The sequence below is a fragment of the Scyliorhinus canicula genome, chromosome 9 (assembly GCF_902713615.1).
Source record: "Scyliorhinus canicula chromosome 9, sScyCan1.1, whole genome shotgun sequence".
Lineage (NCBI taxonomy): Eukaryota > Metazoa > Chordata > Chondrichthyes > Carcharhiniformes > Scyliorhinidae > Scyliorhinus > Scyliorhinus canicula.
In genome coordinates, this window is record NC_052154.1 from 97,535,928 (window position 1) to 97,551,994 (window position 16,067).

General features: G+C 52.6%; 1 protein-coding gene across 2 annotated transcripts in view; it reads right to left on the reverse strand.

The window, feature by feature from the left end:
- The window catches only part of LOC119971566 (myosin-binding protein C, cardiac-type-like), a 226,833-nt gene that overhangs the window by 46,271 nt on the left and 164,495 nt on the right, over window positions 1-16,067 (reverse strand). For both annotated transcript variants that reach the window (XM_038807310.1, XM_038807309.1), the window contains one exon: window positions 4,003-4,091. In XM_038807310.1, coding sequence (XP_038663238.1) covers window positions 4,003-4,091 — 89 coding nt within the window. The remainder of the gene's footprint in view (window positions 1-4,002; window positions 4,092-16,067) is intronic.

Genomic DNA, 16,067 nt, shown 5'->3' on the forward strand with positions numbered 1-16,067 from the left:
TCCCTGGGGTATGAGAGTGTGAGAGAGGGTATTTCCCCATTCCCTGGGGTATGAGTGTGTGAGAGAGGGTATTTCCCCATTCCCTGGGGTATTAGAGTGTGAGAGAGGGTATTTCCCCATTCCCTGGGGTATGAGTGTGTGAGAGAGGGTATTTCCCCATTCCCTGGGGTATTAGAGTGTGAGAGAGGGTATTTCCCCATTCCCTGGGGTATGAGAGTGGGAGAGAGGGTATCTCCCCATTCCCTGGGGTATGAGTGTGTGAGAGAGGGTATTTCCCCATTCCCTGGGGTATTAGAGTGTGAGAGAGGGTATTTCCCCATTCCCTGGGTATGAGAGTGTGGAGAGAGGGTATTTCCCCATTCCCTGGGGTATTAGAGTGGGAGAGAGGGTATTTCCCCATTCCCTGGGGTATTAGAGTGTGAGAGAGGGTATTTCCCCATTCCCTGGGGTATGAGTGTGTGAGAGAGGGTATTTCCCCATTCCCTGGGGTATGAGTGTGTGAGAGAGGGTATCCCCATTCCCTGGGGTATTAGAGTGGCAGAGAGGGTATTTCCCCATTCCCTGGGGTATGAGTGTGTGAGAGGGTATCTCCCCATTCCCTGGGGTATTAGAGTGGGAGAGGGTATTTCCCCATTCCCTGGGGTATTAGAGTGGGAGAGAGGGTATTTCCCCATTCCCTGGGGTATTAGAGTGTGAGAGAGGGTATTTCCCCATTCCCTGGGGTATTAGAGTGGGAGAGGGTATCTCCCCATTCCCTGGGGTATTAGAGTGGGAAGAGGGTATTTCCCCATTCCCTAGGGTGTGATAGTGGGAGAGAGGGTATTTCCCCATTCCCTGGGGTATGAGTGTGTGAGAGAGGGTATTTCCCCATTCCCTGGGGTATTAGAGTGTGAGAGAGGGTATTTCCCCATTCCCTGGGGTATTAGAGAGTGTGAGAGAGGGTATTTCCCCATTCCCTGGGGTATGAGTGTGAGAGAGGGTATTTCCCCATTCCCTGGGGTATGAGTGTGTGAGAGAGGGTATTTCCCCATTCCCTGGGGTATGAGTGTGTGAGAGAGGGTATTTCCCCATTCCCTGGGGTATTAGAGTGGGAGAGGGTATCTCCCCATTCCCTGGGGTATTAGAGTGGGAGAGGGTATTTCCCCATTCCCTGGGGTATGAGTGTGTGAGAGAGGGTATTTCCCCATTCCCTGGGGTATGAGTGTGTGAGAGAGGGTATTTCCCCATTCCCTGGGGTATGAGTGTGTGAGAGGGTATTTCCCATTCCCTGGGGTATTAGAGTGGTGAGAGGGTATTTCCCCATTCCCTGGGGTATGAGTGTGTGAGAGAGGGTATTTCCCCATTCCTGGGGTATGAGTGTGAGAGAGGGTATTTCCCCATTCCCTGGGGTATGAGTGTGTGAGAGAGGGTATTTCCCCATTCCCTGGGGTATGAGTGTGTGAGAGAGGGTATTTCCCCATTCCCTGGGGTATGAGTGTGTGAGAGAGGGTATTTCCCCATTCCCTGGGGTATGAGTGTGTGAGAGAGGGCATCTCCCCATTCCCTAGGGTGGGAGAGAGGGTATTTCCCCATTCCCTGGGGTATGAGAGAGGGAGAGAGGGTATCGTCTCCCCATTCCCTGGGGCATGATTGTGATAGGGTATTCCCCATTCCTAGGGTGGGAGAGAGGTATTCCCCATTCCCTGTGGATGATGTGTGAGGAGGGGATTTCCCCATTCCCTGGGGTATTAGAGTGGGAGAGGTATTTCCCCATTCCCTGGGGTAACCCAGCTACTCTTGTCCAGTACCTTTGGTGTGGCTACCTCCCTGTAACTCTTCTCTATGACCCCCTCTGCCTCCCGGATGATCCGAAGTTCATCCAGCTCCAGCTCCAGTACCTTAACACGGTCTCTGAGGAGCTGGAGTTGGGTGCACTTCCCGCAGGTATAGTCAGCGGGGACACCAGTGGTATCCCTCACCACCCACATCCTACAGGAGGAGCATGCAACTGCCCTAGCCTCCATCCCCTCTTACTTTACAGAATTAGCTGCCCTGTGGACCAACTGGACCTCCGCCCTCCGACTCTGCTCCCAGTCAGCTGTACTCTAAACTCCTGGTTCCCTTCACGCTCTTTGATAAATATAGGAAATTAAATGAAAGGAGTACCTTACTCCCTCCTCACCTAACTCCCTCAGTCACCAAACTCTCACTGTAGCACTCAAATGCCACAAGCTCAGCACTCAGTGCAAACAAAGTCTGCACTGTATCTAGCCCCTATTTATACTGTGACTCTAGCTTCTTAGAGTGGGAGAGGGTATTTCCCCATTCCCTGGGGTATGAGTGTGTGAGAGAGGGTATTTCCCCATTCCCTGGGGTATTAGAGTGGGAGAGGGTATTTCCCCATTCCCTGGGGTATGAGTGTGTGAGAGAGGGTATTTCCCCATTCCCTGGGGAATGAGTGTGTGAGAGCGGGTATTTCCCCATTCCCTGGGGTATGAGTGTGTGAGAGAGGGTATTTCCCCATTCCCTGGGGTATGAGTGTGTGAGAGAGGGTATCTCCCCATTTCCTGGGGTATGAGTGTGTGAGAGAGGGTATTTCCCCATTCCCTGGGGTATTAGAGTATGAGAGAGGGTATTTCCCATTCCCTGGGGTATGAGAGAAGGAGAGAGGGTATTTCCCCATTCCCTGGGGTATTAGAGTGTGAGAGAGGGTTTTTCCCCATTCCCTGGGGTATTAGAGTGGGAGAGGGTATCTCCCCATTCCCTGGGGTATTAGAGTGGGAGAGGGTATTTCCCCATTCCCTAGGGTGTGAGAGTGGGAGAGAGGGTATTTCCCCATTCCCTAGGGTATTAGAGTGGGAGAGAGGGTATTTCCCCATTCCCTGGGGTATGAGAGTGGGAGAGAGGGTATTTCCCCATTCCCTGGGGTATGAGAGTGTGAGAGAGGGTATTTCCCCATTCCCTGGGGTATTAGTGTGGGAGAGAGGGTATTTCCCCATTACCTAGGGTGTGAGAGTGGGAGAGAGGGTATTTCCCCATTCCCTGGGGTATTAGAGTGGGAGAGGGTATTTCCCCATTCCCTGGGGTATTAGAGTGTGAGAGAGGGTATCTCCCCATTCCCTGGGGTATTAGAGTGTGAGAGAGGGTATTTCCCCATTCCCTGGGGTATTTGTGTGTGAGGGTGTATTTCCCCCTTCTGAGTATTGGAGTGGGGAGAGGGTATCTCTCCTGTTCCTGGGATATTAGAATGAGAGAGGGGAAATCTCCCCATTCTCAGAGTATTAAAACGGTAAAATATGCCCCCTCTGTGACCCTAGAGTTAAGGTGCTGGGTTAACTTTCACACTAGTCTCTGACTCTCAGTGCTGGAGCCAACGTGAAGCATTTAGGATTGAAGGGGATCAAAGGTTATGGGGGGAAAGTGGGATTAGGCTATTGAGTTGGATGATCAGCCATGATCATAATAAATGGAGGGACAGGCTGGAATGGATGAATATCTACCTCCTGCTCCTACTTTCTCTGATTCTATTCCTGGATTCTCTGTTAGACATATCCCGAGTATTTGTTTGGAGTGCCTGACATTCCAGCACATCATCAGCTGTCTCATTGAATGTGTGAGTGATGGCCCTGTTCAGAGAGAGGGCTTCTCTTTACTGCTCCCTCTGAACAGCGCCTCCTCCAGGGATCTGGGTTCATCCAAAATCCATTCCAAATCCGGCACAATGTCAGCAGGCTGCCTGTCCCCATCCTCAGGAGAGTGTAATCACACATTCCAATATCACTCCTCCCCTCCCACACCATCCTTCCCTCCGGCCACCCACCTGCACCTCCAGGTCACTCTCACAGCGATACCTCAAGCTGTGGTTTCCTGTCTCTGCCTCTGGTTCCTGCTGACGCTTGACTGTCCCAAGACCCAAAGATCCCAACCTCTGTTCTTTCCCAGTAAGAGAACAGGGGTGACGAGGGAATGGGGAGTGGGATTGAGAGCAGCTGACCCTGACCGGCAGTGGAATCTACTCCTCACCTGGAAAGGGATCATGAGGTTCAACGTCTCTCCCACCACTTTCACCATTTTCTGCCGGAGACTGCGAGGGAGACAGATGCGGGGTCGTTCTGTAATGGTGAAGAGATAGTGTTTTAGCTGATACCGGGAGAGAGAGAGCTATTACAATATATCCGCAATCTAAAAACCTTCAGTTTCCCAAAATTATAAAATCCCCTTTGCAAACATGGACCCGCCCGCCGCTCAGATTAACAGCTGCTGGATGGAGGCCACAGGCTGTGTCATCACTGATCTGAGGCAGGATGTGGGAACGGGCAGATACAGTCTGTTTTCCTCCTCTCTTTAGTCCAGGATAGCTGACCCTGGCTGGACAGGAGCAATGGTGCTGATGTCAACGAGATCATTCTGGGTTAGTGTTCAACGGCCCACTCTCACTGAGCAATAATGTTGTTCGGTAACCCTAATAGGACCATAAAGAAACTGGCCAAGCAACTCACAGATAGGCTTTCGAGTGAGGATGGTAAGAGGTGGCACAGGTTAGTTCCAAAACACCCAGCCTCATCGAGGCTTCTTTATCTCAGTGGCTTAGGCCTGGGAGCAGAATAGTCACTCACCTCCACCCCCTCATGGAGTAGTCAGGCCTGGGAGCAGGGTATTCACTCACCCCCGCCCTCTCATGGATAGTCGGGCCTGGGAGCAGGGTAGTCACTCACCTCCACCCCCTCATGGGGTAGTCGGGCCTGGGAGCAGGGTATTCACCAACCTCCACCCCCCCATGGGATAGTCGGGCCTGGGAGCAGGGTATTCACCCACCTCCACCCCGTCATGGAGTAATCGGGCCTGGAAGCAGGGTAGACACTCATCTCCACCCCGTCATGTAGTCGGGCCTGGGAGCAGGGTATTCACTCACTGCCCCCTCCCCCATGGGGCAGTCGGGCCTGGAAGTCGGGTATTCACTTACCCCCGCCCTCCCCATGGGGCAGTCGGGCCTGGAAGCCGGGTATTCACTCACTGCCCCCCCCCCCCCCCCCCATGGGGCAGTCGGGCCTGGAAGCAGGATATTCACTCACCCCCACCCCCTCATGGGATGGTCGGGCCTCGGAGCAGGGTATTCACTCACTGCCCCCCCACCCCCCATGGGGCAGTCGGGCCTGGGAGCAGGATATTCACTCATCCCGCCCCCTCATGGGGTAGTCGGGCCTGGGAGCCGGGTATTCACTTACCCCCGCCCTCCCCATAGGGTAGTCGGGCCTGGGAGCAGGGTGTTCACTCACCCGCACCCTCTCATTGGGTAGTCGGGCCTGGGAGCAGGGTATTCACTCACCCCCACCCTCTCATTGGGTAGTCGGGCCTGGGAGCAGGATATTCACTCACCCCCACCCCTCATGGGGTAGTCGGGCCTGGGAGCCGGGTATTCACTTACCCCCGCCCTCCCCATGGGGCAGTCGGGCCTGGGAGCAGGATATTCACTCACCCCGCCCCCTCATGGGGTAGTCGGGCCTGGGAGCCGGGTATTCACTTACCCCCGCCCTCCCCATGGGGTAGTCGGGCATGGGAGCAGGGTATTCACTCACCCCCACCCTCTCATTGGGTAGTCGGGCCTGGGAGCAGGGTATTCACTCACCCCCACCCTCTCATTGGGTAGTCGGGGCTGGGAGCAGGGTATTCACTCACCCCCACCCCTCATGGGGTAGTCGGGCCTCGGAGCAGGGTATTCACTCACGGCCCCCCCCCCCCCCCCCATGGGGCAGTCAGGGCTGGGAGCAGAGTACTCTCTCACTACCCCCCCCCCCCCCCCCCCCCCCCCATGGGGCAGTCGGGGCTGGGAGCAGGGTATTCACTCACCCCTACCCTCTCATTGGGTAGTCGGGCCTGGGAGCAGGGTGTGCACCCCAGGGCATGGGAGGAGATGTCCAATCACTGCCCCGCTGAAGGTGTAGTAGGAACTGGGAACATGAATGGTCATTTGAATGCAAGAAATAGGAACAAGAGTAGGCCACTCGGCCCCTCAAGCCTGCTCTGCTATTCAGTAAGATCATGGCTGATCTGATTGTGGCCTTAACTCCCCTTTCCTGCCCTCACCCTCCATAACTCTTAACTGCATTGTCTATCAAATGTGTGTAACTCGGTCTTGAATATAGTCAATCACCCAGCCTCCATTGCTCTGCGGAAGAGAATTACAAACATTGACAACCCTCAGAGAGAACATATTCTCCCTCTTCCTCTCTGTCTTAAATGGGAAAACCCTTTGTTCCCCCAGTTCTAGACTCTCCTCTCAGCACCTACCCTGTCAAGCCCCCTGAGAATCCCATACATCTCAATAAGGTCACCCCTCATTCTTCCAAACTCTGATGAGTACAGCCCAACCTACTCAACCTCTCCTCATAAAAAAATGTGTGCATAATTTGCAGAAGTAAAATTAATAATAGGGTAATTATAGTGGGTGATTTCAACTTTCCCAACAGTACTTGGGATAGTCATTGTGTTCAGGGCTTAGATGGAGCAGAGGTTTTAAAATGTATACTAGAGAACTTTTCAGCTCAACGTATGGAGGGTCCAACAAGGACTGTGTGCAGTACTGGTCCTAATTGTGGGGAATGAACTAGACAGGTGGTTCATGTGATGGTGGGGGAGCATCTTAATGATAGCGACCACAACATAATGCAATTTAAGTTGGTTATCGATAAGGAAATAGGCAAATTGCAGAAAACGGTCTTGGATTGGGGGAGAGCAGACGTTAGTAAAATAAGGCAGGATCTGGCCAAGGTAGATTGGAACAACTTACTGGTGGGGAGATCTACAGAAGAGCAGTGCGGGGGGGGGGGGGGGGGGGGGTGTTCAAAGAGGAACTGAAATGGGGAGGGTACAGGCCCAACATCTTCCCACTAGAGTAATAGGAAGGAGTAACAAGGCCAGAGCATCATGGATGACCAGAGATATTCGGGATACAATGAGAAGGAAGAGAATATTATTATTATTAAATACAATGGGAGCAAGTCAACAGAGGCATTTGTAGAGTATAGAAAGTGCAGGATGGAGTATAAGAAAGCTATTAGGAGAGGGAAGGGCAGCACGGTGGCAAGGGGTTAGTACTGTTGCTTACGGCGCTGAGGACCCGTGTTCTAATCCTGGCTCTGGGTCACTGTTTGTGTGGAGTTTGCACATTGTCTGTGTGGGTTTCACCCCCACAATCCAAAAGATGTGCAGGGTGGTTGGATTAGCCATGCTAAATTGGAACACAAAATTCAGGCAGCACGGTAGCATTGTGGATAGCACAATTGCTTCACAGCTCCAGGGTCCCAGGTTCGATTCCCGGCTGGGTCACTGTCTGTGCGGAGTCTGCACGTCCTCCCTGTGTGTGCGTGGGTTTCCTCCGGGTGCTCCGGTTTCCTCCCACAGTCCAAAGATGTGCAGGTCAGGTGGATTGGCCATGATAAATTGCCCTTAGTGTCCAAAATTACCCTTAGTGTTGGGTGGGGTTACTGGGTTATGGGGATAGGGTGGAGGTGTTGTCCTTGGGTAGGGTGCTCTTTCCAAGAGCCGGTGCAGACTCGATGGGCCGAATGGCCTCCTTCTGCACTGTAACTTCTATGATGAATTGGCCCTTAATTGGGGAAAAAATTATTGGGCACTTTAAACTTATAAAAAAAGAGGGGAGATCTGTCCGTGTGGAGTTTGCACATTCTCCCTGAGTTTGTGTGGCTTTCGCCCACACAACCCAAAGATATGCAAGTTAGGTGGATAAAACATGCTAAATTGCCACTTAATTGGAAAAAAATTAATTGGGTACACTAAATTTATTTTTTAAAAAAGGATATGAGAAATCTCTAGCTGGTAAAAGTAGGGAAAATCCCAAGATATTCTATAAGTATACCAATGGGAAGAGGATATTTAGGGAAAAAGTAGGGCCCATTAGGGACCATGGGGAGAATCTGTGGGTGAAGCCAGAGGACATTGGATCACTCGATCCATCCTGCTCATTACATCTTCAAAGGTCTCAATAAATGTGTCAGACACAATTTCCCTTTTCAGAAAACATGGTTGATTTCCTCTCAATTTCCTATAATTTCTGGGTAGCTTTCTGTGTCTTCTACTGCAAGACATGTGTTCAGGGTCTCTGCCATTTCCTTCATTCTTCCATTGTCAATTTCTCAGTCTCACTCTCCCAGGGGCCAATGCTCACTCTCACATCACTCTTCCTGTTCATATACTTGTAGAAGCTTTTGTATTTGATTTATATTTCTCAAATTTTCCCTCTTAATTATTCCTTTAATCATCCTTTGCTGGTTTCTAAAGTTTTCAAAGTCTTCTGGCCTCACATCATTAATTTTCTTGTCAAAATGTAATACTTTTATTGCCGTTGAAATTCATTTGCCAATTATATGCCCATTCGGCAAATTTGCTCAGATGATGTAATTTGTTGCAATCCTCCTGTCATTGGCCCCCAATTGTGGAGGTGCATTGCATTGTGGGGGTGAGACCGAAGCGGACTCGGGGAGAATGTGCAAACTCCACATGGACAGTGACCCAGGGCGGGGATCGAACCGGGCCCTCGGCACCGTGAGGCAGCAGTGCTAACCACTGCACCATCATGCCGCTCTTCTTTTGGAAACTTGATGGAATAGATATAATACATCTACAGGTAAAGGTATAGTCACTATAGTCCCAGATGTCCATAGGCTGCTTTCCCCTTTGAAGGGGAGAGCTGACTGAGGGTGATTTAACCCGAGGGTCGCCACACCTCAGGCGAGGGGCAAGGTTGAGAAGGCGGGGCCTTCATGAATAACCTCAGCCAGCATGGGAATTGAACACGCTCTGCTGTCCTTGCTCTGCATCACAAACCAGCTGATTAGCCAAGTGAGTTAAACCGGCTTCCAGTACATCTGTAACATTATTCATTTTGGCAGGACAAATTTGAATGCGGATTACAGGGTCAACGGCAGGGTTCTGAGGAATGTGGAGGAACAGAGAGATCTTGGGGTCCATGTCCACAGATCTCTGAAGGTTGCCACTAAAGTGGATAGAGCCGTGCAGAAGGCTTATGGTGTGTTAGCATTTATTAACAGGGGGCTTGAGTTTAAGAGCCGCGGGGTTATGCTACAACTGTACATGACCCTGGTGAGACCACATTTGGAGTATTGTGTGCAGTTCCGGTCACCTCATTATAGGAAGGATGTGGAAGCATTGGAAAGGATGCAAAGGAGGTTCACCAGGATGCTGCCTGGATTGGAGGGTAGGTGTTATGAGGAAAGGTTGAGGGAGCTAGGGCTTTTCTCTTTGGAGCGAAGGAGGATGAGAGGTGACTTAATAGAGGTTTATAAGATGGTGAGGGGGATAGATAGAGTGGACATTCAGAGACTATTTCCTTGGGTGGATGTAGCTGTTACAAGGGGGCATAACTATAAGGTTTGGGGTGGGAGATATGGGAGGGATGTCCGAGGTAGGTTCTTTACTCAGAGAGTGGTTAGGGTGTGGAATGGACTGCCTGCTGTGATAGTGGAGTCGGACACTTTTGGAACTTTTAAGCGGTTATTGGATAGGCACATGGAGCACACCAGAATGACAGGGAGTGGGATAGCTTGATCTTGGTTTCGGACAAAGCTCGGCACAACATCGAGGGCTGAAGGGCCTGTTCTGCGCTGTACTGTTCTATGTTCTATCTGTTACCTGTGTCTACTCTCTTAAGTTACATCCTCAAAGAATTTAATCTGGTTGGCCAACCTAACCTTTCTTTTCTGAAAGCCATATTTGGTATATTCCATACATACTGCTGAAAAAAGAGACATTCTGTCAAAATCTTTCATCTTGTTTCCAACAGGACAGGTGCAAGAATGCCAAATTTCAAAGGGTGCAACATAAAACCGAGGCAGTATAAATTGTTGCTCCCTATGAAAGTTCTTGTGAGTTCATCAACAGCATGCCTCTTTCTCAGCAATTCTAAAGTTCTGTCCTACCAACTGAATAATTCCCATTTACCTTTATTACCACTGTTGACAGGCTGATAGTCTATTGTTCCCTGGACATATTCTATCTCCCTCTTTAAATGCTGATAAAATAATAACTATCCAACAATCCTCTGGCACTACATTTTTTTCGCAGCTGGAAACTAAAGGCAGCCGGAGCTGGATCCGGAGAATGAGACAGCCGGAGCGGTGGAGCTGGATCCGGAGCACGAAGCAGCCGGAGCGGTGGAGCTGGACCCGGAGCACGAGGCAGTCGGAGTGGAGCTGGATCCAGAGCACGAGGCAGCCGGAGCGGCGGAGCGGGATCCGGAGCAAGAGACAGCCGGAGCGGTGGAGCTGGATCCGGAGCATGAAGCAGCCGGAGCGGTGGAACTGGATCCGGAGCACGAGGCAGCCGGAGCGGCGGAGCGGGATCCGGAGCATGAGGCAGCCGGAGCGGCTGAGCTAGATCCGGAACACGAAGCAGCCAGAGCGGTGGAGCTGGATCCGAGCACGAAGCTGCCGGAGCGGTGGTGCTGTATCCGGAGCACGAAGCAGCCGGAGCGGCGGTGCTGTATCCGGAGCACGAAGCAGCCGGAGCGGTGGAGCTGGATCCGGAGCACGAGGCAGCCGGAGCGGCGGAGCTGTATCCGGATAACGAGGCAGCCGGAGCGGCGGAGCGGGATCCGGAGCACGAGGCAGCCGGAGCGGGGGAGCTGGATCCGGAGCATGAAGCAGCCGGAGCAGCGGAGCTGGATCCGGAGCTCGAGGCAGTCGGAGCGGAGCGGGAACCGGAGCACGAGGCAGTCGGAGCGGAGCGGGATCCGGAGCACGAAGCAGCCGGAGCGGCGGAGCTGGATCCGGAGCACGAGGCATCGAAACTGCGGAGCTGGATCCGGAGCATGAGGCAGCCAGAGCGGTGGAGCTGGATCCGGAGCACGAGGCATCGAAACTGCGGAGCTGAATCCGGAGCACGAAGCAGCCGGAGCGGAGCTGGATCCTGAGTACGAGGCAGCAGAAACTGCGGAGCTGGATCTGGAGCACGAGGCAGCCGGAGCGGTGGAGCTGGATCCGGAGCACGAGGCAGCCGGAACGGGGGAGCTGGATCCGGGGCACAAGGCAGGCGAAACTGCGGAGCTGGATCCGGAGCACGAGGCATCGAAACTGCGGAGCTGAATCCGGAGCACGAAGCAGCCGGAGCGGAGCTGGATCCGGAGTACGAGGCAGCAGAAACTGCGGAGCTGGATCTGGAGCACGAGGCAGCCGGAGCGGTGGAGCTGGATCCGGAGCACGAGGCAGCCGGAACGGGGGAGCTGGATCCGGGGCACAAGGCAGCCGAAACTGCGGAGCTGGATCCGGAGCACGAGGCAGCCGGAGCGGGGGAGCTGGATCCGGAGCACGAAGCAGCCGGAGCAGTGGAGCTGGATCCGGAGCACGAGGCAGCCAGAGCGGGGGAGCTGGATCAGGAGCACAAGGCAGCCGAAACTGCGGAGCTGGATCTGGAGCACGAGGCAGCCGGAGCGGGGAACTGGATCCGGAGCACGAGGCAGCAGAAACTGCGGAGCTGGATCCGGAGCATGAGGCAGCCGGAGCGGCGATGTTAAGCCCAGAACATGAGGAGCCGAAGGCGGCCTGTAGAGATGTCGTCACATGTTTGGTGGCTCCTGCTTGAGGTGTATGTTTTGTTTCTTTCTTTTTGGGAATTTTTAATGCCCTGTCCTGGAGCAATTCGTGAAGGACTAAGAAGCTGTAAAGAAGGAAAAGGATGTCCAAAAGCTTGAGGAAAACAGCAGCCAGGAAGGGAGAGAATGAGGGCTCGTCGTCGTGCGTGAGCACCAGCCCGGATGCTGACAAGATGGCGAAGCTCAAATCCACGGGAGATGAGCTGCAGAGGGTGGTTGAGGGCAATAAGGGGCTGTAAGCAAAGCTGGAGGATATGGAGAACCGCTCGAGACAACACAATCTGAGGACTGTGGGCCTGCCCGAGGGGGTGGGGGTCCGAGGCCGACAGAGTACGTTTGCCAAGATGAACTGATGGAGGAGGGAGAAGAATCCTCTCGGTATGAACTGGACCGAGCTCATCAGTCGCTGAGGCCTAAGCCTAAGTTAAATGAGCCGCCAAGGCCAGTGATTACCTGTTTTCATGCATATCACATGAATGAGAAGGTATTGAACTGGGAAACGAAGGAGCGGGTGGTGCAATGGGCTGGTGTCAAAGTTCATATCTATCAGGGCTTGATGGTGGAACTGGCAAAGCGGTGAGCAGCTTTTGGCCGAGTGAAGGTGACATTATACGACAGTGGAGTGCGGTTTGGAGTGGTGTATCCAGCAAAGCTAAGGGTCACCTACAACTCCAGAGACTTTTAGTTTGAAGGCGGCAGAGGCATTTATGAAGGCAGAGGGCTTGGGAGGAAGTAAAGAGTGGGAGAATGTGTATATGTAGCTTTGAATAATGTTCTTACTTCAAGCTGTTATAGAGATTAAAGATTTGTGTTGCTGTTCTTTGTAGCAACGTTTTTTAATGAAAAATATAGGTTTGTTTTTTCCCGGGACTAGGCGGGAGGGGAGGAAAGGCCTGATCAGGGCCCCCGCACTAGCTAACTTAAGTAGGCTAGTGAGCGGAGGTGTTGTGGGGGGATGGGCTGCGGACATTGGAGCACGGTGAGCAGGTTTCAATGGGCCTAGGAGGTGAGGAAAGGGGGAGGGGTTCGATACTGGGAGGAAGTGTAAGGTGAGATTCTGGGAGGGGGACATGGGGTTCGATGTCAACAATGGATAGGGATGGGTGAGGCTCAGTGGGTAGGGCCCAAAATTATGATGATGGTGGATAGGCAAGGAAGGTGGGAGACCCCAGGGGAGGGGGGTAGGAGACCCCGGGGGAGGGGGGTAGGAGACCCCGGTTAGGATAGTTACGTGGAACGTGAAGGGGTTGGGAGGCCCAGTGAAGAGGTTGAGGGTGCTTGCACATTTGAAAAGTTTGAAAGCAAATGTAGCAATGCTGCAGAAGACTCACTTGAGGGTGAAGGGTCAGGTGAGGCTGAGAAAGGGCTGGGTTAGCCAGGTGTTTCACTCAGGTTTTCATAGTAGAGCGCGGGGGGATTGCAGTCCTGGTGAATAAGAGAGTGAAGTTACAAATGGAGAAAGTTGTGGTAGCTCAGGGAAGTAGGTAGATAATAGTGACAAGGGCATTGAAGGGGAGGCTGGTGGCGTTGGTAAATGTGTGTGGTTCCAACTGGGATGATGCAGGGTCTGTTAAGAATGTGTATGGGGCCACCCCCGACTTGGATTCACATGAATTGATAGTGGATAGAGACTGGAATATGGTGCAGGAGCCAAAATTGGACAGGTCACGACCTCGATCGCTTACCCAGTCAGGGGGAGGTCAGGCGTTGGCTGGGCTAATGGCGGAAATGGGAGGAGTGGACACCTTGGAGGTTTTTGCACCCGGGGGAGCGGGAGTATTTTTTCTTCTCTTCAGTTCATAAGGCCTATTCGCGGATAGATTTTATTTATTTGGGAAGTCGCTGTTGGCCGGGATCAAGGGGTCAAAATATGCGGCAATTGCGAAATCGGACCATGCGCCACACTAGGCCGATATGGGTTGATATGGTGTTGGAGAAGGGAATAGTGCAGAGGCGGAGGCGGAGATTGGATGTGGGAATGTTAGGAGACCGAGGGTTCTGTGATAAAATTGGAAAAATGATTGAGAAATATGTGAGGTTTAATTGTATGGGTGAGGTCTCGCAGGCGGTGATATGGGAAGCTTTGAAGGCAGTAGTGAGGGGGGAGGTGATATTGTTTAAGGCAAAGGTGGATAAGGAGGAGAGGGTGGAACGGCAAAGATTAATAGACAAGATGCTGTCAGTGGTCAGGAGGTATGCAGAGGGTGTGGATCCAACACTGTTGGGAAAGAGGAAGGAGTTGCAGGCAAGTTTTGACTGGCTATCTACAAAGAAGACGGTGCACCAATTGAGGCGGGTGAGGGGAGCGGTCTACAAGTATGGGTAGGCTGGCAGGCCAACTTCGGAGGGAGGCAGCGGTGAGGAAAATTGTTCGGGTTCGGGATGGGACAGGGAAGTTGATGGTGGCTCCGGACGAGATTAATAGGGTTTTTGAGGCGTTCTGTGAGAGGTTGTATGGGTCAGAGCCACCGGGGAAGGTTTGGAAAATGTAGGAATTCCTGGATGGTTTGGTTGGGATCCAAGGTACGGAGAGGAGGATAGGGCCACACTGGAGGGGGTGATAGGGGAGCAGGAGGTAAAAGATGTGATTGGGAGGATATCACTCTTGAATGTGGATGCAAAGATGTTGGCAGGTTGGTTGGAGGAGTGCCTGCCGAAGGTAATAGGGGAGGATCAGATGGAGTTTGTGAAAGGGAAACAGCTCTTTTCAAACATTAGGATTCTGAATGTAGTTATGGAACCAGCGGAGGGGAGAGAGTCAGAGGAGTAGTAGTGCTGGACGCCGAGAAGACGTTTGACCGGATAGAGTGGAGATATTTGATGGCAGTTTTGAGTGGTTTGGGATTGGCCCGTGATTTGCGGATTGGGTAACATTACTTTACAGGGAGCCGAGGGCTCAGTGTCCGCATGAAGAATCTGAATTCTGAGTACTTTGCTCTGCATTGAGGGACCAGGCAGGGGTGTCCTGTGTCCCCCCTGTTGTTTGCGCTTGCGATTGAGCCTTTGGCCATCACGTTGAGAAGTTTAGGGGTGTGGAGGGGGATAGTGCAGGGGGGAAAGTGGAGCATAGAGTATCTTTGTATGCTGACATCTTGCTATTGTATGTGTCGGAACCAAGTGCGTCGATGGGTGGTATATTAGAGCTGCTTCGAGTGTTTGGCCTTTTCTCGGGGTGTATACTAAATTTGGACAAAAGCGAATATTTTGTGGTGTCCTGGCAGGGATGGGGGTGGGTTGTGGGCAGGCTGCCATTCCATAGGGCAGTGACCCATTTTAGATACCTGGGGGTGTAGGTAGCCCGGGATTGGGTTCAGCTGTTTTGGGCAGCACGGTAGCATGGTGGTTAGCATAAATGCTTCACAGCTCCAGGGTCCCAGGTTCGATTCCCGGCTGGGTCACTGTCTGTGCGGAGTCTGCACATCCTCCCCCTGTGTGCGTGGGTTTCCTCCGGGTGCTCCGGTTTCCTCCCACAGTCCAAAGATGTGTGGGTTAGGTGGATTGGCCATGATAAATTGCCCGTAGTGTCCTAGGAAGTAAGGTCGGGGGGGGGGGGGGGTTGTTGGGTTACGGGTATAGGGTGGCTACGTGGGTATGAGTAGGGTATGAGTGGGGTGATCATTGCTCGGCACAACATCGAGGGCCGAAGGGCCTGTTCTGTGCTGTACTGTTCTATGTCTAGCTCCATTGATATAACATCACTAGTTTGGTGGGGAGGGTGAAAGCGGATTTGGCAAGATTGTCTTCCTCTGTCACTGGCAGGTCGGGTGCAGGCAATTAGGATGAATATTGCCGCGGTTTTTGTTCATTTTTCAGTGCCTGCCGATCTTTTCATCAAAGGCGTTTTTAAGGAAGTGGAGAAGATGATTGCCTTGTTCATTTATTTGGGGGGGTGCGGGTAAGGTGGCTCGGATTCTGAAGGTGCTGTTGCAGAGAGGACGGCAGTCAGGGGGGTTTGGGTCTCTCGAATTTACTGTATTATTACTGGGCGGTGACTACAGAGAAGGTGAGGGGCTGGGATAGAGGCGGGGGACTCCCAGTGGGTCAGGATGGAGGAGAGTCTAGGGCAGCATGGTGGTGCAGTGGGTTAGCACTGCAGTCTCACGGTGCCGAGGTCCCAGGTTTGATCCCGGCTCTGGGTCACTGTCCGTGTGGAGTTTGCACATTCTCCCCGTGTTTGCGTGGGTTTCGCCCCCACAACCCAAAGATGTGCAGGTTAGGTGGATTGGCCACGCTAAATTGCCCCTTAATTGGAAAAAATGAATTGGGTACACTAAATTAAAAAAACAGATGGAGGGGAGTCTGTATAGGGGGTCGGGGTTGAGGGCATTGGCAACAGCACCGCTCCCGATGGCCCCAGGGAAATACTCAGGGAGTCCAGTGGTATTGGTGACGCTCAGGATCTGGAGGCAGTTGCACCGCCATTTTGGGTTGTGGGCGGGGCCAAGGGAAATGCCGATTCAAG